Source organism: Euleptes europaea, chromosome 7 (genome assembly GCF_029931775.1).
Source record: "Euleptes europaea isolate rEulEur1 chromosome 7, rEulEur1.hap1, whole genome shotgun sequence".
Taxonomy (NCBI): domain Eukaryota; kingdom Metazoa; phylum Chordata; class Lepidosauria; order Squamata; family Sphaerodactylidae; genus Euleptes; species Euleptes europaea.
In genome coordinates this window covers 99904217-99929010 of record NC_079318.1, presented here as the reverse complement: position 1 = coordinate 99929010, position 24794 = coordinate 99904217, and the positions used below count along the sequence as shown (strand labels likewise).

General features: G+C 52.2%; 1 protein-coding gene across 2 annotated transcripts in view; it reads left to right on the top strand.

Moving 5' to 3' along the window:
• The window catches only part of PI4KB (phosphatidylinositol 4-kinase beta), a 50053-nt gene extending 25989 nt beyond the window's left edge, over positions 1-24064 (top strand). For both annotated transcript variants that reach the window (XM_056852889.1, XM_056852888.1), the window contains 9 exons: positions 4527-4754; positions 16047-16274; positions 17699-17808; positions 19659-19763; positions 20645-20768; positions 20924-21189; positions 21540-21672; positions 22389-22509; positions 23873-24064. In XM_056852889.1, the coding sequence (XP_056708867.1) occupies positions 4527-4754; positions 16047-16274; positions 17699-17808; positions 19659-19763; positions 20645-20768; positions 20924-21189; positions 21540-21672; positions 22389-22509; positions 23873-24054 (1497 nt within the window). In that variant the 3' untranslated portion in view covers positions 24055-24064. The remainder of the gene's footprint in view (positions 1-4526; positions 4755-16046; positions 16275-17698; positions 17809-19658; positions 19764-20644; positions 20769-20923; positions 21190-21539; positions 21673-22388; positions 22510-23872) is intronic.
• The last annotated feature ends 730 nt before the right edge of the window (positions 24065-24794 follow it).

Genomic DNA, 24794 nt, shown 5'->3' with positions numbered 1-24794 from the left:
AGGTGATTGCAAGCCAATTTGATTCTGCCTTAAGTTGTAGAGAAAGTCGGCATATAAAAACTAACTCTTCTTCTTCATTATGAACAGGACAGAGGGAGTAGACAAAGAATGTTTTTTCCCACCTGTCCCATAATACTTGCACTTGGGGCGCCCAATGAAATTGATGGTCTGTAAGAACATAAGAAAGGCCCTGCTGGATCAGACCAAGGCCCATCAAGTCCAGCAGTCTGTTCACACAGAGGCCAACCAGGTGCCTCCAGGAAGCCCACAAGCAAGACGACTGCAGCAGCATTCTCCTACCTGTGTTCCACAGCACCTGATATAATAGGCATGCTCCTTGTATACTGGAGCGAATAGGTATGCATCATAAGAACACAAGAAGAGTTATGCTGGATCAGACCAAGGTCCATCAAGTCCAGCAGTCTGTTCCCGCAATGGCCAACCAGGTGCCTCTGGGAAGCCCACCAACAAGACGACTGCAGCAGCACTGTCCTGCCTGTGTTTCACAGCTCCTGATATAATAGGCATATAGGTTCAGGGCAGACCAAAGGAAATACCGCTTTACACAAGGAGCAGTGTAATTGCAGAATTCACTGCCCAGGGGCTTAGTGGTGGCCACAGGCATAGATGGATTTGAAAGGGGATTATATAGAGATTCATGGAGGAGAAATCCTTCAGCGGCTACTAGCCACGGTGACTAAAGGGATCCTCCGCATTCAGGGGCAGTCAACCTCTGAATCCCAGCGCCAGGAGGGAACGTCAGGGGAAGGCCCTGGCCTCTGTGCCCTGTTGTTGTTGGGCCTCTAGAGCAGGGGTCCTCAAACTAAGGCCCGAGGGCCGTATCCGGCCCCCGGAGGGCTTTTGTCCGGCCCGGGGACCAAGGAAGCCAGTCCCCCCTTGCCCCCCTCCCCAGAGCTTTTCTGGGCTTCCTGGCTGTGTACGCACAACTGGAAGCCTCCCTCCCGCCCCAGTCGCCCCCTTCCCTGCTCCCTCTCCAGCCCTAAACCCCTTTCCTGGGCACACAAGGCATCTTGCTGCTTCGCGTGCCGCCCGGTCGCCCCCTTCCCCCTCTCCCTCCCAGGCCCAAAACCTCCTTTCCTGGGTGCGCCAGGCGTCTTGCTGCCTCGCACGCCGCCCAGTCGCCCCCTTCCTGTCCTGGCGTTCCTGTTTTGGCCACAGTTGGCAGCGTTCTCACGGCTCGGGGCTCTCTCTCCTCCTGGGGGTATCCTTGTGGCCTGGAGGTAATTGTAGGGGCCCCTTGGGGGGGCTGGGCATATCTCCAGGGAGAAGAAAAAGACTTGTGGCCATTTATGCACAGGAGGTTTTGCCTTGGATTTGCCGCTCTCCAGATGCACATTTTCCCCATCCGAATTCTCAGAACTCAAAAGTAAATTTCCCCCCCCCCACCCCAGGGGAGAGTTTGGAGAATTCGGATGGGGAAAATGTGCATCTGGAGAGCGGCAAATCCAAGGCAAACCCTTCCATGAATAAATGGCCTTGGTTTTTACATGCCAACTTTCTCTACCACTAAAGGGAGACTCAAATTGCCTTACAATCCCCTTCCCATACCCTCCCACAACAGACTCCCTGTGAGGCAGGTGGGGCTGAGAGAGCGCTAACAGAGCTGTAACTTGCCCAAGGTCAGCCAGCTGGCTTCGTGAGTAGGGGTGGGGAAACCAACCAGGTTCACCAGATTAGCCTCCGCTTCTCACGTGGAGGAGTGGGGAATCAAACCCGGTTCTCTAGAGTCCCCGCTCCCAACCACCACTCTTAACCACTACAGGGGGCTTGTAAGGAGGATGCTTTTCCGGAGAGCCCCCTCGCGCCGCCGCCTCCTCCCCCGAAACAGTCCGGCCCCCAACAGTGTTTGAGGGACAGTGAACTGGCCCCCTGTTTAAAAAGTTTGAGGACCCCTGCTCTAGAGGAACTGGTTGGCCATTGCGTGAGATGGGATGCTGGACTGGTCCGATCTGGCAGGGCTATCATGAGGTTCTTGGACATACAATTCTCTTTTTAGAATCCAGGATGTCTTGCAATGCCAGTTAGTGGTTAACAAATAAAGGAGAACTTCTCTATCTGGAAAAGAGCAATAAACTCCTCCAGAGTTTTTGCTAAGATTAAAAAACGCACACAAAACCTCCCCACAAAACCCCCCTAGCAGTGTCTGCCAAAAAACTTCTTAAATGATTTTACGGAATTACGTTGCTCAACTCAGTATTAGTTCAAAAGGTTTCTAGCCTTTTGTGCCCTCTGCTGGCTGTTCAGGGGGCAGCACAGCCTTTGTACCTTTGGGGAGTTTTACAACTGAATATGGGTTAAGTGAAAATGTAAAAGGCTGCATCTTTGTCAAGCCCTTGGAGAGGTTGTAAGTCAGGTTTTAAAAGGGGGGAGGGAGAAACCCTTTACATATGGGAGCCATATGTGCGCAAGGAAGAATGAACAAGGATGCAGAGTCTGGAGGAGAAAACTCAGCTCTAGATTACTGCAGAAACAAGGGCTGGGGGAGGGGTTTTTTTTGAGCACAAGGTCACACAGACCACCTGAACGGGCTCCGAAATTAATAAGCACTCCCAAAATGGAAGGCTTTTAAGAGGGGAGTGGACATGTTCATGGAGGAGAGGGGTAATCATGGCTACTAGTAAAAATAGATACTGGTCATGATGCACACCTATTATTTCCAGTATCAGGAGCAGGCCTATTAGATGAGGTGCCGTGGAACCCAGGCAGGATAATGCTGCTGCAGTCGTCTTGCTTGTGGGCTTCCTAAAGGCCCCTGGTTGGCCACTGTGTGAACAGCCTGCTGGACTTAATGGACCTTGTTCTGATCCAGCAGGGCTTTTCATGTTCTTATGACTATCAGAGTCATCCTGGCAGGAGCTTCCTTTGTCTCCACCAAATCAGCATCTCTCTGACTGGGCCTGTTTTTTTGCTTGTTCTAGAAGAGCTGGAAGTCCCGAGCAGGGGGTATAAATGGATGTAACTGTCTCATTTACCATCGCTGTCCTCTGCCCTTCGTGGCTGGAGTGACCTCCATGTGTTTGGAGAGGAGGCTTCTCCCAGGTGGTACCTGGCACTTCTCTGGCCTTTCTGGGCGTTGAGAAAACAGATGAATGGTTCTCCTCCCCTCCCCAGAACCCAAAAGAGGGATTATCCTGCCCACGAGAAGTGAGGTTGCTTGTCTGAACAGAGGCTAGCTCCTGACTATAATTGGGCTGTTGCATTCTGGAGCAGTTGTAGTTTCCAGGTTGTCTTCAAGGGCAACCCCATGTAGAGTGTGTTGCAGTAATCAAACTATGAACAGTTCCCTGTCGCGTGCATCTCCTGTGAGCAGTGAGGTACGCATGTCCCATTTGGTCCAGCTGGAAGATTTCTCTTGAGGCATCTGCTGGCTGCTGGCGACGGACAGAGGCCCGGCCTGGACAGACCATCAGCCCGAGCTGGCCTGGGAATTGTGAGTGTCTTCCGTAGAGAAATAGAGCCCCGTGGCGCGGAGTGGTAAACTGCAGCACTGCAGTCAAAAGTTCTGCTCTCGACCTGAGTTCCATCTTGACAGAAGTCAGTTTCAGGTAGCCGGCTCGAGGTTGACTCCGTCTTAAATCCTTCCGAGGTCAGTAAAATGAGTCCCCGGCTTGCTGGGGTTAAAGTGTAGATGACCGGGAAAGGCCATGGCAAACCTCCCGGTAAACATATTCTACCTTCTATGGATATGGTGGAGACACTAGCACATATATTACTCCATTGTGAACATGATGATGATGTCAGAAATTGTTTTAATTACTCCCCTGCTATCTCAGTTTGTACACTCTTACACCTCCGACTCCTCCTTGGTAGAATATCTACTGGAAGATAGGGTGATTTTTATTTCACACTCTATAGCAAAATTTTGCTCTCACATCTGTTGGAAACGGAAGGCATTAATGATGAACAAAGATCTTACGGATAAATCTTCAGGCTAGCAAGCTTGGATGAGATGTTGTAAGTGGGAGCTGTATGGTTTTATTACAGGGTGTGTATTTTATATTTTATGCTGGCCTTTGGCTGTAATAAAGATGATTTGAACATAGTCTGCCTAGTAAACAGGCAGGAGCCGTGGCTCAGTGGTAGAGCATCTGCTTGGCATGCAGAAGGTTGCAGTTCAATTACCTGCATCTCCAGTTAAAGGGACCAGGGAGGTAAGTGATGTGAAAGACCCCTGCCCAAGACCCTGGAGAGCCGCTGCCGGTCTGAATAGACAATATTGACTTTGATGGACCAAGGGTCTGATTCAGTATAAGGCAGTTTCATGTGTTCAAACGTCAGAATGTGACGTCGCCCCATGGGTCAGAAATGACCCAGTGCTTGCACAGGGGACTAACTTTACCTTTTACTTTTTTCCATAGAGAGAGCAGTTTGTTTTCAGCCACACACAGAGCCCGAAGGGGTCCTTTTGTGTTGAATCGGAACCAAATTCCTCGCGGCAAGCCGTTCGCTTGTACGCTGGGGCTCTAATTCTTCTCCCCTCCCTCAATTTCCTCGCCTCTTTGCAGCCCATCCGCCTGGCCCCGGAGAGAGAGTTCATCAAGTCGCTGATGGCCATCGGGAAGCGCTTGACCACGCTGCCCACCAAGGAGCAGAAGACGCAGCGCCTCATCTCGGAGCTGTCTCTGCTGAACCACAAGCTGCCGGCCCGTGTATGGCTCCCCACCGCCGGTTTTGACCACCACGTCGTGCGGGTCCCGCACACCCAGGCCGTGGTGCTGAACTCCAAGGACAAGGTAACTAAAGGGGGTGGCGAGATCGGAAGTTGCCCCGCTCAGCAGAGGTTTTTTTGCTTGAGAAGGAAACAGGTGGGGAGGGAAGGCAGAGATGGTGCGCTTCATCCCCCCTGATGGGACACGATCCGAGGGTTGGAGCTTCACAGTTAGAAAGACCAGGTTGTCTCCTCTTTCATTGCTGGCCTTGGGCAAACTTGCTTGGTTTCTTTGTTAAACCTAAAACCAGTTCTTATTTCAAGAGGGGAAAAGTTCCATGTGACATTATATAATTTGAAATGGCTTCCAGAACATAAGAAAGGCCCTGCTGGATCAGACCAAGGCCCATCAAGTCCAGAGTCTGTTCACATAGTGGCCAACCAGGTGCCCCTAGGAAGCCCACAAACAAGACGACTGCAGCAGCACCATCCTGCCTGTGTTTCACGGCACCTAATAGAATAGGCATGCTCCTCTGATCCTGGAGAGAATAGGTGTGCACCATGACTAGTATCCATTCGAACCAGTAGCCATCCTCCATAAGAACATAAGGAAAGCTCTGCTGGATCAGACCAAGGCCCATTAAGTCCATCAGTCTGTTCACACAGCAGCCAACTAGGTGCCTCTAGGAAACCCACAAACAAGACGATTGCAGCAGCATTGTCCTGCCTGTGTTCCAGAGCACCTCATATAACAGGCATGCTCCTTTGATCCTGGAGAGAATAGGTATGCATCATTTTTACTATTAGCCATGGATATGAGGGCAAGGCGGCTCCTGCCCCTTTCCCTTTTGTGCGTAGGAGCGAAGTGAGAGGGAGCGCTACCTGGGCAAAGTTAGGGATGAAGTTTCGGTAAAAGTTAGCAAAGCCCAAAAACTGCTGTAAATGCCTGCGCGTGATGGGGGGATCCCACTCCATTACCGCCCGAACCTTCTCGGGATCCATCTCTAAGCCTTGATGGGAAATCACATAGCCCAGGAAAGTGATGGAGGATTGATGGAAATCACATTTAGAAACCTTAGCAAACAGTTTGTGCTCGCGCAGCCGCTGCAGCACCTCACACACCAGTTGTACGTGCTCCTTCATGGTTTTCGTATAAATGAGGATATCGTCCAAGAAAACCACCACCCCGCGGAACAATAAATCATGAAGCACTTCATTAATTAATTGCATGAACACACTCGGAGCCCCCGAAAGTCCGAATGGCATCACTAAATACTCAAACATTCCAAAACAACTGGAGAAGGCAGTCTTCGGTTCGTCCCCTTCTCGTATGCGGACTCGGTGGTAAGCCTCCACCAAATCCAATTTGGTGAAGATTCAGCCCTCTTTCAATTGTGTGAGAAGGTCTGGAATGAGAGGGAGGGGTAAGCATTAGACTGAGTGACGGCATTCAGTCTACGGAAATCAATACACAGTCTTAAGTCTCCCGTCTTTTTCTTGACAAAGAAGGCGGGGGCCGAGTATGGAGCCTTAGACGGGCGGATAAAGCCCCGCGCTAAATTGGTGTCCAAATAGTCGCGCAACACCGCCTTTTCATTAGGACTCATGGGGTAGACCTTCCCCTTGGATAATTTGCCATCCCCCACTATTTCAATAGCACAGTTTCCCGGTGGGGGGGCAGTTCGTCACATTCCCGCACGTCAAACACATCGGCAAACTGGGAATACTCGCTGGGAAGCTGGGGCAGAGGAATCTCAATAGAAGGGACCCCCACGAGGGCGGCTGCGGGAGTGGTAAGCACTCGGTCTTTATCATGAAGCTCGCACGGGTTGCGGGGAAAGGTGAGCGTCCGCTCAACCCAGTCTATGGAGGGATTGTGCCCCAGCAACCAATTCATCCCTAAAACAACGGGTGCGGTGATGGGGGCAATGGTAAAATAAAGTCGTTCCCAATGCTCCCCTATAGCCATGACGACCGCGGCGGTGCGGTGAGTTACAGGTCCTTTTTTAAAGTCACTGCCATCCATCTGGGAAAAGCGGATGGGTTCAGGTAGCCGTTTTCGCTTAACTCGCAATTGTCGGGCAGCCTCTTCGCTTATAAGGGTGCGGGCACAATGTAAGCTCCTGACCCTTCGAACCAGAAATCACCACAGAGTCGTATAGAATCCAATCAGATGGCTTTTACTGGTCAAAAAGGCAATACAGTGCATACAGGGAACTATGGCAGCTATGAGAGTCTCACTAGCTGAACGATAATATAAGGCAGTAAATGGCGGGAGATTATACAACATTAGCATACACAGACAGAGTCAACTTTCCCAGGAGCAGTGTTCCCAGGCCTTGGTATGTGTGGTCGGCCTTGAGGCTAGACAGTACAGTACCAACACAGAAACAATACTGAAACCGAGATAGCAGCCTGACATCCTGCTCCCCTTAAGGCCCCCTCCCAGTCGGTAAGGGGGATGGTCTGTCCGGGTAGGCAGTGTGAAAGGCATCGAGTAGTTTGGGGGCGGAGACATCTCGTGCACGAACCCATTCGTCGTAGGCAGGGGGGAAGTGCTTCCACCGGACCAAATACTGTAGGTTTCCATGGTGAACACGGGAGTCAAGGATTTTGGAGACTTCGAAGTGCTCTTCCCCCCCCCACCATAATGGGCTGTTCGGGGGGCGGATCGGGATGCCATCGTGGAGAGGCCGTATGGGGCTTCAGGAGGCTAATGTGGAAAACGGGATGCACACGCCTCAGGGTTTTCGGGAGAGCTAATTCCACCGTGACAGGATTTATGATCCGTGTGATCGGGAATGGGCCAATGAATTTAGCATTGAGTTTAAGGCACGGACGGGTGGAACGTAGGTTTTTGGTGGAAAGATAGACCAATTTACCCACTCGCAGTTCGCCCCCGGGGGAACGATGTTTATCAGCTTGTGCTTTGTATTTGCGCTTGGCTCGGTCGAGATTGTTAATGAGCCAAGGCCAAGTGGTACGGAGGGTGTGTGCCCAGGAAGCAATGTCAGGATCTCCTTCCCCCTCCACAGTGCTTGTGGGAGTAACAGGACCAAACTCTTGCCCATACACTGCATAGAATGGGCTAAAACCTGTAGATTGATGTACAGCATTATTGTAGGCATATTCTGCAAAAGGCAACATTTCTACCCAGTTATCTTGGTGGTAGTTAACATAACAGCGTAAATAACATTCAAGGACAGCATTTACACGTTCAGTTTGACCATCGGTTTGGGGATGGTATGCAGTAGACAATCCCTGTTCTACCCCCACCAACTTGAGAAATGCTTTCCAAAACTTGGAAACAAAGCCACTGCCGCGGTCACAGATTATTTTGCGCGGAAACGAATGTAATTTGAAGATATGTGTCACGAAGAGGCGGGCCATTTTTTGAGCAGAGGGAATTCCTGCGCATGGAACCAAATGGATTTGCTTAGAAAACAAGTCGGTAATAACCCATAATACAGTTTTTCCCCCGCTGAGAGGGAGATCAGTCATAAAGTCCATAGCAATTACTTCCCATGGTTTGTTGGGTGTTTCTAGAGGTTGCAGTAGCCCCGGGGGTTTGCCTTGTGAGCGTTTCATTGTGGCGCAAACAGGGCAGCTGCGAATAAAAGAGTCAACATCGGAACGCATTCCCCCCCACCAAAATTGTCGGCGCAATAAGTGGAGAGTTTTTAGGAATCCAAAGTGTCCAGCTGTTTTTACTCCATGAGCTAAGTGTAAAACGTCTTTTCGAAGTGCCTTGGGTACGTACAATTTAGAGTCTTTGTACCATGAGCCCCCCTGTTCCATTACCCCAGGGGGTAGGGTGTGAGTGGAGCGTTCAGAAAGGCAGTGGTCCCGAAGGGTATTTAAAAAGGATTCGGAGATGGGAATCTTGGCGGGATCCCCCCCCCCCCGGCTATAGTAGTTTTAGGAGTAGTTATGGGGGTAGAGCTTACGTGCGGTGGTGCGCAGGTCGTAGGCGGTAGGGCAGCCGGTGGGGTTGGAGGATCGGGATCGTCGGTTCGTTGCTGTTGCGAGGGCGGTTGGGTAGCCGCTCGGGTTGGAGGTGCTGGAGAACTGGATCTGGGATGCTGTCGCTGAGATCGAGTTTGCACGGCCAGTACAGGAAGGGCTCCCCTTTGCGTAGGGGTGAACAGAGAGTCAGTCGGTCTCTCGAGTTTTACCGGGTATTGTGGCAACCGGGAGAGGGCATCTGCGAGAACGTTTTGCTTCCCAGGAACATGCTTTAGGACGAAACGAAACTGAGCGAAGAATTCAGCCCAACGTTGTTGTTTCGCTGATAGTTTATGGGACCCTGTGAGGGCAGCTAGATTCTTGTGATCGGTCCAGACCTCGAAGGGGATATTGGACCCCTCTAAGAATTGCCTCCAGAGAGTTAGGGCATGGTGAACGGCCGCTGCCTCTTTTTCCCAAATGGGCCAGTTCAATTGTGCGTGCGCAAATTTCCTCGAAAAGTAAGCGCAGGGGTGAAGAAGGCCATCCGGACCTTTCTGGAGAAGGGCCCCTCCCATAGCTACATCGGAGGCATCGACTTGCACAACAAACATTTGGTTTGGGTCCGGGTGCTGTAATACGGGTTCGGATGTGAAGAGGCGTTTGAGAGCTACAAACGCAGCTTGGCATTGATCAGTCCACAGGATTTTTGCGGAAGGTAAGGTAGCCGTGTTTGCTTTCCCTTTGGTTTTTAGTAAATCAGTAATGGGTAGGGCCACTTGGGCGAAGTTAGGAATGAACCCTCGATAAAAGTTTGCAAACCCCAAAAACTGTTGCACTTGCTTGAGGTTGGTGGGGGGAGTCCAATCGAGAACGGCTTGGACTTTGACAGGGTCCATGCGAAGACCTTGGTGGGAGATTATGTATCCTAAGAATGTGAGCTGACTTTGATGAAACTCGCATTTAGCCAGTTTGGCAAAGAGTTGGTGGTTGCGCAGGCGTTGCAGAACTTCTCGGACTAAAGTGACATGCTCTTCCATGGTTTTTGAATAAATAAGAATGTCGTCTAAATAAACCACCACCCCGCGATATAGCAAGTCATGAAGGATTTCGTTGATGAGTTGCATGAAGACCCCTGGGGCCCCTTTTAATCCGAACGGCATCACAAGGAATTCATACATACCGAAACAGCTAGAGAAGGTAGTGAGGTGCTCATCTCCTTCGCGGATGCGGACTCGGTAGTAGGCTTCCACCAAGTCTAGTTTGGAGAATATCTGGCCCTCCTGTAACTGTCCCAAAATATCAGAAATTAATGGGATAGGATAGGCGTTGGTTTGGGTAACCGCATTGAGTTTTCGGAAGTCAATGCATAAACGAAGGTCGCCCTCCTTTCGGACAAAAAACGCGGGGGCCGAGTTCGGGGCATTCGATGGGCGAATGAACCCTCTGGCGAGGTTTTTGTCAAGGAAGTCCCGGAGAACAGTGCGCTCGGAAGCGCTCATAGGGTAAATTTTGCTTTTGGTTAATGTGCAGTCCTTGACTACCTCAATTGTACAGTCCGAGGCTCGGTGGGGGGGTAAGGTGTCACATTCTTTAAGGTCGAAGACATCCACGAAGTCTCGATAGACGTTAGGTAGGACTGGAAGCGTTGGGACATCGGAGGCCAATGCTGGGACGGGTGGGTATAACAGCGCAAAGTTCTGCCGGTGCTGATCGCACATAGGACTGGCGAAGGAGATAGTGTTTGTTTCCCAGTTAATGCTGGGACTGTGTCCCTTAATCCAGTTAATACCCAAGACCACTTCAAAACGGATAGGGGCTATAGTGAAGTCTATTTGCTCCCAGTGGGAGCCAATTCCCATTGCCACCCCTATGGTGCGGTGATCCACTGGACCCCCCTGGAAATGGCTTCCGTCCATTTGGGCAAATTGGACAGGGGCGGGTAAAGCCTCAGAGTCGGCTCTGAGTGCAGCAAAAGTGGCTTCGCTTATGAGAGTGCGACAGCAACCGGAGTCAATTAGTGCTTTGACAGGTAGTTGTGGGCCACCGTTAAGGTGTTGTAAAACTGCATCCACGTAGACGGTGGAGTCCACTTCTTTGATTTTGGTAGGAGCATTCGGTTTGATAGGAGGATCCTGAGAGGTCTGTGGAGACGCTCCATTCACCACAGACCGGAGCCGTTTTTTGACAAGTCGAGGGGAGATTCCAGGTTTAAGGCTGGAGAATTCCAAGGATTTTCCTCATCCGAAGAGGGAAAGTTGTCCCCCAATGGGGCACTTGTAATCCGAGACCCGGCGGGGTCGTTGGTAGAAGGCAGGGAGGCTGGGTCCCCGGCATGGAGTGCAGAGGGTGTGGGTCTTCCCGGAGCTGCGCTGCGGGTAGCCGCGGTGCCTCTGCGTGGTGGACGACCTCTGGCGCGGGTTGTCATGCTGGGACGAAGTAATTCATGGCGGTGCGGGCAAACGGCTGCAAAGTGGCCCATTTCTCCGCAAGTAAGACAGGCACCCCTCTGAAATCGGGCTTCACGTTCCTGGGGCGGACGTGGGGGATTTCGTGGGACGAGCAGTGGTGCCTTGGGTTGAGGCTTTTGGGTGCCTTTTTCCTTGTGCTTTTGACAGACGAGAGAAATAAAGCGTCGGCGGCTTTCCACTTCCTCGGCCAATAGGATCCAGTCTTCGAGGGTATCGGGATCGCCCCGCATGTAAGACCAGTTCAGAACGTCAGGATGCAAGGCTTCCCTGAAATGATGGATCAGGGTGGTCTCGGGCCAACCTACAATTTTACTTGCCAGTCGTTGAAATTCATCGGCAAATTCTCGAACTGTAGCAAAGCCTTGTTTTAATTGTAAGAGTTCCGTTTTGGCTCTTTCCCCCAGGAAGGGGTCCTCAAACCTCCTCCTCAGGGCAGTCATGAAGTTGTTGAGGGAGCGAATAGCACGAGAGCGGGTGTCAAACTGGAGGACCATCCAGTCAGCCGCTTTACCTGTCAGAAGGGAAGCTACATAACGCACCCGGCTATCTTCCGTGGGGAAAAGTTGTCCTTGTTCTCGCATATAACTGTCCACTTGATGCAAGAAACAAGGCAAAGTCTCGAGAGATCTGTCGTACGTAGTCCTCAATTTGAGTTGCTTCCAAGGGCCGGGCGCAGGTTGGCCCGGTTGCACGGGTGGTCCGGGCGGAGGAACAACAGGAGCTCCAGGAGGCAAGGGTGGAGCAGGCACATTAGCGGGTGGTTGGGGTGGCTGTATGGGTACCCCCTGACCCGGTATCGGAACGGGCTGTCTCTGGGCTATCAGGGTTTGTTGTAATTGCCTGTTCTCCTGAAGCATACGTTCCATTAGTTCCTGGAGTTGATCAACACGGTCGGAGAGCTCCCGATTCTGGGCTCGTAAGAGGTGAACCTCCTCACTTGGGCCACCAGTAAGATGAGGTTTACTGGTCCGGAAGCTTGTGGCCCATTGAGAGCTATCCCCATATAGATCCTCGTCTTCAGACTCTCCTGAGTCTCGACGTCGGTCAGCCAAACGGCGTGCGCGTTGGGTCGCGCGCGACGGGACAAACGCCGGGGGAAAAGACAGACCTGATAGCCCTTGTACATTGTCCTTGGGGCGCGTGTCCCTGTTCGCCCGATCCCTAGCTCTTGCTGCAGCCGCCCTGGCTGCTTCAGCAGCTTCTCTCTCTCTTGCGACCTTAGCCGCTTCGGCGGCTTTCTGATCCGCAAGAACTTTGGCATTCTCAAGTCTTAGGGCAGCCTCCGCCGTAATGCGCGGCAAAAGTTCCGTCTCCAGGAGTGAGAGTATGGGGTCGGGTTCCCCGCCCAGCAGAGGTTGTACTCGAACCGCCAGTGCGGGTGCCTCGGCTCCAAAAGTCGAGGTCAAAACTTGAGCCAAGGTGGCTACCGGGGTGTCCTTTGTACATTCCACAAGGAGAAGAGCGGTGCTAATAGCGACTCGCTTGGCCTCAGCCTGACTAGTAGTACAATAAAGAAGGAGATTGAGATAGCTGCCATAATGTAAGCTCCTGACCCTTCGAACCAGAAATCACCACAGAGTCGTATAGAATCCAATCAGATGGCTTTTACTGGTCAAAAAGGCAATACAGTGCATACAGGGAACTATGGCAGCTATGAGAGTCTCACTAGCCGAACGATAATATAAGGCAGTAAATGGCGGGAGATTATACAACATTAGCATACACAGACAGAGTCAACTTTCCCAGGAGCAGTGTTCCCAGGCCTTGGTATGTGTGGTCGGCCTTGAGGCTAGACAGTACAGTACCAACACAGAAACAATACTGAAACCGAGATAGCAGCCTGACACACAACCCGAGTCAACTAGGGCCGTAAATTCTAACGTGGGCCCCCCTTTTGGCAGTGAGAGATTGACCTTTACATACACATTGTCTTCTTGAGCGCTTACCATCAGTGGAGCTCCTTGCACAACGTTCGGAGCGGTCTGCTGAGGAGCCCCCTTTGCAGCAGACCGACGGCGTTTTTTGCCGGCCTGTCCCAGTCCTCCTCCTCGCTGGAGGAAGCAGATGCGGTATTTGTAATCCGTGACTCCGATGAGTCCAAGGCTTCATTTGTAATCCGTGGCCCCGATGGGCCAGAAGAGTCCGAGGCTTCGACCTCGGCGCGTGCGTGCAAGGCCGAGGGTGCGCCCCGTCGGCTTGGTGCGCCGCTCCGGCGGCGAGGTTGCCCCTCGGGAGGGGGCTTCTCAGGTTCGATCGTTGTCGGACGAGACGGTCCCGGACGTCCGGGTCGGGAAGGGCATTGAGAAGCAAAGTGTCCTTTTCCCCCGCAAACGAGACAGACCCCGCTCTCAAAGCGTTTGCGGCGTTCGGTCACGGAGGGTCCTCCCCCCGAGAGGGGACGAGAGTCCTTCGGACCGTCGGGCCTGTCTCCACGGGTCTTGGTCTCCCGTCCGGTGCGTTGTCGGGACAGGAGCAGCATTTGCTTTCGGTTTTCGATGTCAGCGGCGTGACGAACCCACCCTTCAACATCGGGAGGGTTACCTTGCATGAAAGCCCAGTGTTGCAATTCCGGGTTCAAACCTTCGCGGAAACACTGCACCCTGGTAGCTTCACTCCAGTCCAAAATCCGACTAGAGAGCGACTGAAATTCGCTTGCATACTGCGTGACAGATTTAGTCCCTTGGCGCAGTTGTTGCAAGGCAGTTTTTGCTCGCTCACCCAAATGCGGGTCCTCGAAACGGTGTCGAAGGGCGATCATGAAGTCATCGAGACTTCGCAAGACCGGGGAGCGGAGCTCATACTGCTGTACCATCCAGGCGGCCGCCTCACTTGTAGGAGGGACGCCACGTATTGGACCCGGGATTCTTCTGAGGTAAAAGTCCGGGCCTGTTCGCGCATAAAAATGTCCACTTGTACCATAAAAAACGTCAGCTGGTCACTCGACCCGTCATACGTGATCTTCAGATCTCGGCAGGCTGGTGGAGCGGGACGGATGGGAGGTGCGGGGACCACGGGTGGGTCTGGTTGTTGCCCTCCGTCCACCGGAGCCACGGGTGGAGTCTGAACCTTCAGGTCGTCCATGGCTTGGGCCATGTCCAGCATCACTGCGTTCATGGCATCCATCCGGTCCAGTAACTCCTGGCGCTCTTTCTGCCAGCGCTGCCGCTCCTCATCCATCTGGTGAAGCAGCAGGGCTTCCTTTCGGGCGGGATCGTCCTCGAACCCCAACCCGTGAACCGCAGTCCATCGTGACCGCGCGTCGCTCTGCGGGAGCGACCAATGCCGGGGAGATTCCAGCCAGGTCTCCAAGCGGGTGAGCTTGGGCTTTGCACCCAAACCCGAGTCAGCTCCACTGGGCGTCTTCCCAGTCGACTTCCCTTCCGAAGGGGTCAGGTCGGGCTGTTTGGGTACAGCGTCGGCCTTATTGTCGTTGTCATCCCCGTTGCCTGCCATAGCTGTCCAAGAACGGTACAGGAGCAGGACAACGAGGCAGAGGACTTGCAACTTAATGTGAGGATTCCCAACCTTCCTGTGCAAACTCCATAAAATCACTTGCTCAGACTGTCATGCAGAAACAAGGAACTTTATTGGAAGCTTCAGGTAGTACAGGCCTTACACTGGTAAAGTTGCAAGTGAATACAGTTTCACAAAGACAGAATTATAACCCCTACGGGAAAGCAGATGTCAGACGTATGTTATGGGAATCTACAAGATAATTGTGCATGGTACAAGAACATCAAAGACCTCAGGGAACTCGTTAGGCTATCTACCCACCAAGGCCACAGCTGGCGGGAGGGAGTCAGAGAGAGCAAGGGAGGTGGACGTGGGAAGAGACATTCCAACCTGGGCCTGTCAGACCCAGCGCCTGAACCAAGGAAAGGCAAAAGGCCTGGACTGCTTTTACGAGTCCAGGGTGGGGGGGAGAGAAACCACACCAGGCAAAGGCATACAGACCCTCACAGGATAGCCCTCTCCTCCATGAACATGTCCACTCCCCTCTTAAAGCCTTCCAAGTTGGCAGCCATCACCACATCCTGGGGCAGAGAGTTCCACAATTTAATTATTCATTGTGTGAAGAAATACTTTTATCAGTTTCCAGAAATCCATACTTCATTTTTCAGGGTCCCCTTCCTGGCAGCGTTCCCAGTGACACAGCGCCCGCAGCTTTTAGGAAAAACAAGAGCAAGAACAGCAGACTTTGCCAAGCTGATGCTTTGTTGCCCCCCACCATCCCCCACTTGTGAATTTTATGGTTATATTTCAAGGGTTAGTTTCTGGAGTTTAGATGGGAGGGCACCTGTAAAAGGATAGTTTGGTAACTTGTGAAATTTGGAGCTATTGAATTTGAATAAATTCCCACATTTTCCCCTATGTCATTGCTGTCAAATCTCATTTCAACTAGCTTGCTTAGCTGAGTTCTTGCTTCCAAGGACCTCTGGGAGTCGAAAGCTAAATCTAGCCGCCTCCCCCCCACATGTAATCATCACCATCTCTGTACCCCCTTAATTCCTGTCTCTATCTTTAAGGTCCCCAAAAAGAAGAGAGTGAAAACTTTAGCTCATATTGGGGGTGGAGTGTGTACTTATTTAAATATTTCTAACCCACTTTTTCAAAATAATCATTTCAAAAGACTAGCTGCATTAATTTTGAATCTCTCACTCTCCAGCTTCAGCACATGATCCTCTAGTATTATGAGAGAGGGAGAAAAGCTTCTCCCTGTCCACCCTCTCCATCCCATGCATCATTTTATTAGACCTCCACTCGATTTCTGTTCTACTTCTTCAGAGTGATTCTTCCTGATCCTAAGGGGCTGCAACTTTGGCCCCAGATTACAATTAAAGATCTGAGTGTGGGGGAGCTGTCAACAGCCTTGAAAGGGAAAAGTAGTATTTATCCCACCCACACCTACCACTGCTGGCCACGGGAGTCCCGATTCCTCAACCTGGGCTTCCTGTCCACAGGCGCCGTACCTAATCTACGTGGAAGTACTTGAATGTGAAAACTTCGACACCACTAACGTTCCTGCCCGGATCCCGGAGAACCGCATCCGCAGCACAAGGTCCGTGGAGAACCTTCCAGAGTGCGGGATCACCCACGAGCAGAGGGCCAGCAGCTTCACCACCGTTCCCAACTATGACAACGATGACGAGGCCTGGTCCGTGGACGACATCGGGGAGCTGCAGGTGGAGGTAACCCTCCAGGCAGGGGTGAGAGGGAACCAGGGGAGGGGTGGGGTGTTGGCCAAAGCGGAGTGGCCCGTTCAGGAGCCCCGGAAGCTGCCTGTGGCAGAGGCTGCGTTGGCATGGCCACAGAAGAAGAAGAGGGTTTTTTTTATATGCCGACTTTTTCTACTACTTAAGGGAGACCCAAACTGGCTTACAATCACCTTCCCTTCCCCTCCCCACAACAGACACCCTGTGAGGTAGGTGAGGCTGAGAGAATGTGACTAGCCCACGATCACCCAGCCAGCAGGCTTCATGTGGAGGAGTGGGGAAACAAATCCAGCTCACCAGATTAGCCTCCACCACTCATGGGGAGGAGTGGGGAATCAAACCCGGTTCTCCAGATCAGAGTCTACCTCTATCATGTTGCCTCTTAGTTGTCTCATTTCTAGAAGAAGAAGAGTTGGTTTTTATATGCCAACTTTCTTTACCACTTAAGTGAGAATCAAACCGGCTTATAATCACCTTCCCTTCCCCTCCCCACAACAGACACCCCATGAGGTAGGTGGGGGTGAAAGAGTTCAGAGAGAACTGTGAACATAGGGCTGGAAGGGACCTCCAGGGTCATCTAGTCCAACCCCCTGGACAATGCAGGAAATTCACAACTACCTCCACCCCCCACACTCCCCCAGCGAACCTTTCTCTGTGCCCAGAGGAAGATAGTTGTGAAATTCCTGCATTGTGCAGAGGGTTGGACTAGATGACCCTGGTGGTCCCTTCCAACTCTATGATTCTGTGAAGGGGAAAAAACCTCCAGGCCTAGAGGAAAATTCCTTCCCAACCCCAAGCCAGCATGGTGTAGTGGTTAAGAGCGGCGGACTCTAATCTGGTGAACCAGGTTTGATTCCCCACTCCTCCACATGAAGCCAGCTGGGTGATCTTGGGCTAGTCACATTTCTCTGCAAACTCCCTCAGCCCCACTGACCTCACAAGGTATCTGTTGTGGAGAGGGGAAGGGAAGGAGGGTTGTAAGCCGGTTTGATTCTCCGTAAAAGGTAGAGAAAGTCGGCATATAAAAACCAACTCTTCTTCTACCCACCATGACGTTCTTTGTAGAAATTCCACAGGCCGTGACCACCCCCTGGAATGCTGGTGGGGGACATAGCCGTGTGCTGTCAAGAGGGTGTCTACGGGAATAGTTGTGACAGGAAACATCTAGCAGAGGGCTAAATCTTGTTGATCCATTCTTGGGGGAATAACCCAGTCTTAAAGCGCTTCCCCCGGGATGCAAGCACAAAACTGGCTTCTCAAGCACGTTCCATTTTGCAGCCTCAGCTAAGCAAACCCCCCCGGGGGGGGGGGAGAATGTCCCATTGCTTGTCATCCCTCACTTGCAAATGGAAAGCGGAAGATGCTCATCCGCGTCCCTTTCTTTCTCCCTTCCCTCCCAGCTCCCTGAGATGCACACCAACAGCTGCGACAACATTTCCCAGTTTTCTGTGGACAGCATCACCAGCCAGGAGAGCAAAGAACCCGTCTTCATCGCTGCCGGAGACATCAGGTGACCTGGGGGTGGGGGAGGAGATCATGCCTTTCCCATGCTCCTCTGGGCTTCCATCAGGGCAGCAGCGAAAGCTGGATTCTGTGCCAACCACTTGGATTCTCCAGCAGGCATAAACAATTGAGATACAAAAATGCCTTATTCTTCATGATTGTGCCTGGGCCACTTACGTGACATTATCATAGCTGGCCTACCCCCCTTTTGTTTCTCTGTTCCATCGATTGAATTAAAGGGGGTCCCCAGTTGCCGTCCCTCGGCTCCTTATTGACCAGTGTGTGAAATTGGCGCAAATTGGCAGTTGAAGATTTTAAATTTATGTTTAGAGTTTTATTGAATGCATTTGATTTTATATACGATATGTATATTTTGACATCTGTGAGCTGCTCTGACCCCGGCCTAGTTAGAAGGGACCACCAGGGTCATCTAGTCCAACCCCCTGCACAATGCAGGGAATTCCAAACTACCTCCCCCACACACACACCCCAGTGACCCCTATTCCATGCCCAGAAGATGGCCAAGATGCCCTCCCTCTTATGATCTGCCTAAGGTCATAGAATCAGCATTGCTGACAGATGGCCATCTAGCCTCTTCTTAAAACCTCCAGGGAAGGAGAGCTCACCACCTCCCGAGGAAGCCTGTTCCACTGAGGAACCGCTCTAACTGTTAGAAAGTTCTTTCTGATGTTTAGATGGAAACTCTTTTTGATTTAATTTATTTAATAATAAATCAAAAGCGTCTCAGGCAGAGAGGCCTTTCACATCACCTACTTGCCTAGACCCTTTAACTGGAGATGCCAGGGATTGAACCTGGTTAAGTGAGAAGGAGTTACTGATGTAGAACTGTAAAGTATTTTATGTGATTTTATGTGATTTTGCAACTATCTGTTTTTAGTTTATGTATATATTTTTTATTAAAAAAAAAATTAAATCCATTGGCACCTTAGAGATTTTGGGGGTATGAGCTTTTGAGAGTCCAGGCTTCCTGCGTCAGGTACCTTTGATTCTCGAAAGCTTCTACCCTGAAAATCTTGCCAGTGTATGATGCTACCGGGCTTGAATCTAGCTTTTCAGAGGGGGAGGGATCGTAGCCTGCAAAGACTTTCCCCTAACAGGAGTGCTTTCCATAGCAGAAAGAGCCTTCCTGGATGCAGGAGGAATTAAGGGGGATGCACCTGCAGGGGACTAGAGCAACTGTCCTATGAGGAGCGGTTAAAACGCTTAGGGCTGTTTAGCTTGGAAAGAAGGCGGCTGAGGGGAGACATGATAGAGGTCTATAAACTTATACGTGGTTTGGAGAGGGTGGACAGGGAGAAGCTTTTCTTCCCTCTCTTGTAATACCAGAATGCCGGGTCATCTGCTGAAGCTGGAGGGTGAGAGATTCAAAACAGATAAAAGGAATTATTTCTTCGCATAACGCATAGTTAAATTATGGGACTCCCTACCCCAGGATGTGGTGATGGCTGCCAACTTGGAAGGCTTTAAGAGGGGAGTGGACATGTTCATGGAGGAGAGGGGTATTCATGGCTACTAGTAAAATTTATAATATTCATGATCCATACCTATTATCTCCAGAATCAGAGGAGCATGCCTATTATATGAGGTGCTGTGGAGCACAGGCAGGAGAATGCTGCTGCAGTCGCCTTGTTTGTGGGCTTCCTAGAGGCACCTGGTTGGCCACTGTGTGAACAGACTGTTGGACTTGATGGGCCTTGGTCTGATCCAGCAGGGCTCTTCTTATGTTCTTAGCCAACCCAAGGACACCAGAAAGCTGAGATTGTCAGGGGTTCGCGTCCCAGTTTGGGTGGTAAAAAAAAACCAGGCTTGGCTGACCCGTATTTGTACCTTCCACAGGCGGCGCCTCTCAGAGCAGCTGGCCCACACTCCGACATCATTCAAGAGGGACCCTGAAGACCCCTCTGCCGTCGCCCTGAAGGAGCCGTGGCAGGAAAAAGTCAGGTAAAAAGAAACAACCCGCTGTCAGCGAGATCTCTCTTCAGAACAGCCGAGGGAGCTGTTTGAACTGTCGCAGCAGCTTTGGGGAGCCAAGTGGGAGAGGTCTGTGGTCATCTAACGTGAGCTGCCCCACCGGCGAGGAGAGGATTGGGGCCTGTGATTGGTTGCAATCACAGTGGCCCTGGAGACTGCGGTTCCCCATCTGGCTTCTCTCACGATTGGTAGCATGACGTTTATCTAAAAACTCATACCCCAGCCTTCTCATCCATCAGGATCCACAAGCTAAGTATGAGCTGTTGTCCCAGTGCGAGGGATGCTTTTGCAGGGCCGGACGTGCAAAAAAGACAGGCCTCTGCCCCCCAGGAGCATGCAGGAAGGGGCCATAGCTTAGTGGCAGGGATCTGCGACTTTGGGTCCTAAAGGCCTGGGTTCGAGAGTCCCAGGCCGCAGCTTCTGGGAGCAACTTCTTCACTGGAGACTATGTATTGAAACATTTATATCCTGCCTTTCCTTGTGGTTCCAGGCAGCGCTCTCTCTCTCTCTCTCTCTCTCTCTCTCTCTCTCTCTCTCTCTCTCTCTCTCTCTCTCTCTCTCTCTCTCTCTCTCTCTCTCTCTCTCTTTATATTATATTATATTATATTATATTATATTATATTATATTATATTATATTATATTATATTATATTATATTATATTATATTCCTGATTTATGAGGTGTTGTGGAGAACAGGCAGGACAATGCAGCTGCAGTCATCTTGTTTGTGGGCTTCCTAGAGGTCCCTGGTTGGCCACTGTGTGAACAGACCGCTGGACTTGATGGGCCTGGGTCTGATCCAGCAGGGCCTTTCTTATGTTCTTATGACTTTTCTGCCGCTTTCCTGCAGGCGGATCCGGGAGGGCTCCCCGTATGGCCACCTCCCAAACTGGCACCTCCTCTCTGTGATTGTGAAATGTGGGGATGACCTCCGCCAAGAGCTGCTAGCCTTCCAGGTTCTCAAGCAGCTGCAGGTGAGTTAGTGCCCTTGCTGGGGGGGCCTTGCAGGTTCGGGGTGCTGCAGAACGTCCTGCAATCTGGGGAGGCCCCTTGAAACGCCGCATGGAATTCACGGGCATCAACACACGCTTTGGCTCCTGCGCCGCAACCCGCCCCGTTTCTCTTCCAGGCCATCTGGGAACAGGAGCGCGTCCCACTGTGGATCAAGCCATATAAAATCCTCGTCATCTCGGCGGACAGCGGCATGATCGAGCCCGTGGTCAACGCCGTCTCCATCCACCAGGTGAAGAAGCAGTCCCAGCTGTCCCTGTTGGACTATTTCCTGCAGGAGCACGGCAGCTACACCACCGAGGCCTTCCTGACCGCCCAGCGCAACTTTGTGCAGAGCTGTGCCGGCTACTGCCTCGTTTGCTACCTGCTGCAGGTCAAGGACAGGTGAGGGAGAGGGCTGTGCCTCTTGGGCAAGGGGGGGCGGACATCTTGGGGGGGGTCTTTGGACTCCCCCAGGCCAGGCCTTGGTGTGAGCAGGCAAAGGGGCCGGTCCTTCCCTGCTCTGCACAAGGGACTGGGCTCTGCTGCTTCATTCGCTTTCCCGGGGGGAAGAGAAAAGAGCCATAGTGATGCTGGATTGGCAAGGGTTCGGGGCTGGAGGGAAGGGAGTTGAGTCCCCCAAAGGGGTGGCTTCTCCTGGGGAGCAGCCAGGTTCCCAGCCTTGTCGTGCGCAAAGGGATGTCTAACTGTAGTGCAGCTGAGGGCAGACTCTTCCTCCGTCCCCCCGTCTCCAGGCACAACGGCAATATCTTGCTGGACGCCGACGGACACATCATCCACATCGACTTCGGCTTCATCCTCTCCAGCTCCCCCCGGAACCTCGGCTTCGAGACCTCCGCCTTCAAGCTCACCACAGAGTTCGTTGACGTAAGTCGGGTAAACGGTGGTAGGGGGGAGTGGGGATTTTTGCACATGCTCAGAGGCCATCTTCTGAACCAGTGCCACCCACATGTCTTCACGGTCATCAGCCAAGAGGCCCAGATACTTGACCTGGCTCACATTTACGCTGTTCCCATGGGAGAAGTGTGAGTCATCCGCAAGGCACCGAGAGTCCTGAGAAGGATTTCCTGCAGGCTGGAGACCCATCCTTATGGTTCTGCATCGCCCCCAGCTCCTCTTTCTTGGCTTACGGAAGCAAATTTGTTTCATTTAAGGAGAGAGAGTTGGTTTTTTTATACCCTGCTTTTCTCTACCATAAGGAGTCTCAAAGCGGCTTACAATTGTTTTCCCTTTCCCCCCACCCATAAAAACAGGCACGTTGTGAGGCAGGTGGGGCTGAGAGAGTTGAGACAAAACTGACTAGTCCAAGGTCTCCCAGCAGGCTGCATGTGGAACAGTAGGGAATCTAATCTGGAGAACGAGATTCGAGTCCGCTGCTCATGTGGGGGAGCAGGGAATCAAACCCAGTTCTCCAGACTAGAGTCCACCACTCTTAAACTGCTACACCACGCTGGCTCAGATGTGTGAAAGTTTTCCTCTCTGCCAAACGCTGAATTGAGAGAGCGCTGGAGTGCGGGTCCCCCGGGAGGCCCCTGCAGTCGTGGATTCCCCAATCTGACTGTCCTCCTTCCTTGGTTGCCCAGGTCATGGGAGGCCTCGACGGCGACATGTTCAACTACTATAAGATGCTGATGCTGCAGGGCCTCATCGCTGCTCGGAAGCACATGGATAAAGTGGTCCAGATTGTGGAGATCATGCAGCAAGGTACCGGTGCATGGCTCTGGGTTCAGGCAGGGCCACTGGGTGCCTTCTGCCGACTGTCCTCCTTTTCCCCTGCCTGCTGGGTTTCCGAGGGACACCCTTGTGAGTTGCAAAGGGTTCTGGGATGTGGCCGAGGGCAAGGGGCGGTTCCATATAGCAGGAAAGTGTCAGCTGAAGTGTGGGTCGGGCCCCCAAACTGGGTCGTGACTGTCTTGCAGGTATGTCTGGAGGGAGGAGGAGCCAGATGAGCTGGGGCAGGAGGCTCGATGGCAAATTTGGGGTTGCCTCTCTGTGTCGTTTGGGGAGGGGCAATCCTGTTTGTCAGGCTGACTGTGGCTCAGTGGAAGAGTATGCAGAAGGTCCCAGGTTCAATCCCCGGCATTTCTAGTTTAAAGGACCAGGTGGTAGGAGACATGTAAGTACCTGAGGCCCTAGAGAGCTGCTGCCAGTCTGAGTAGACAATATGGGCCTTGATGGACCAACATAACATAAGAACATAACAACACAAGAACCTAAGAAAATCCCTGCTGGATCAGACCCAGACCCATCAAGTCCAGCAGTCTGTTCACACAGAGGCCAACCAGGTGCCTCTAAGAAGCCCACAAGCAAGACGACTGCAGCAGCATTTATCCTGCCTGTGTTCCACAGCACCTAATAGAATAGGCATGCTCCTCTGATCCTGGAGAGAATAGGAATGCATTATAAGAACCTAAGAAAAGCCCTGCTGGATCAGACCCAGGCCCATCAAGTCCGGCAGTCTGTTCACACAGAGGCCAACCAGGTGCCTCTAAGAAGCCCACAAGCAAGATGACTGCAGCAGCATTATCCTGCCTGTGTTTCACAGCACCTAATGTCATAGGCATGCTCCTCTGATACAGGAGAAAATAGGTATGCATCATAAGAACATAAGATAGGCCTTTCTGGATAAGACCAAGGTCCATCAAGTCCAGCAGTCTGTTTACACAGGGGCCAACCAGGTGCCTCTAAGAAGCCCACAACTGCAGCAGCATTATCCTGTCTGTGTTCCAAAGCACCACATAGAATAGGCATGCTCCTCTGATCCTGGAGAGAATAAGCATGAACATAAGAAGAGCCCTGCTGGATCAGACCCAGGCCCATCAAGTCCAGCAGTCTGTTCCCTCAGTGGCCCAACCAGGGGCCTCTAGGAAGCCCACAAGCAAGACAGCTGCAGCAGCACCGTCCTGCCTGTGTTCCACAGCACCTAACAGGTTGCCCACCCTGCCTTAGAACATACAGAATGAGGGTTATGGTGCTTTCTGGCAGGCAGAGAAGGTCTTTGCCGAGCATCCTTCCCCACTTTCCGGCCGCCTGTCCGTTGACACGCCCCCCCTCTCCCCCCCTGCAGGCTCGCAGCTTCCCTGCTTCCACGGCTCCAGCACCATCCGCAACCTGAAGGAGCGCTTCCACATGAACATGACCGAGGAGCAGCTCCAGCTGCTGGTCGAGCAGATGGTGGACGGCAGCATGCGCTCCATCACCACCAAGCTCTACGATGGCTTCCAGTACCTCACCAACGGCATCATGTGAACGCCCGCCGGCCCCGCATCCTCTCCCCTCTCCCTGGCCGCCGGAGACCCCGGGGACAGGCCCAGGGAGGGAAAGAGAGCCGTTCTCCTCGCCCCGCCGCGTCCTCCACCGAGGGACGCCGGCTTGCGGGCCCTTTTGAGCCGGGCACTATTTTTTAACGGATTCCTCGTGACTCCCGGTGGGGAAGGGGCGAGACCAGAGCCCCCCACCCCATCCGAGCAGTAGGAACACTTTTCCTGTGAACGCGCAAAGGATCATGTGGGAAAACTGTGTTGACGTTCTCCTTTTAAAAAGCAACAAGCCAGGACGGAGCCCTCACTCTCTGGACGTCCAGAAACCATGTCGCGTGTCTGTCTGTCCGCCTGTCTGTCTTGCCCTCCTTCCTCCAGCTCTTTATTTCAGTATTATACCTCTTTGACCATCCTCTTGAGTTCTCTCCCAATGTTGATGGGTCCGGGGAGAGGGGAGTGTGTCTGTGAAGGGGGGGCTTGCCCTCGCAGAATGCGCCCCACCCAAGGTTTCCTTTTCTGAGCCCCTCACTCCGCCTCCTCCCGATGCTGCTGAGCTGATTTCCCGCCCCCTCCCTCTCAACCCTGTGCATGTTTTTGTCTGCGTTTGGCTTCTGTCCCCTCCCTGTCTCTTTCCTCCTGCACATTTGAATGCAGATTCACAGATGGCACAAGGAACTTTTTGTTTTACACACCTGGGGGTCCTGCCCCCCTGGCCCTTTGCTCCGAGCA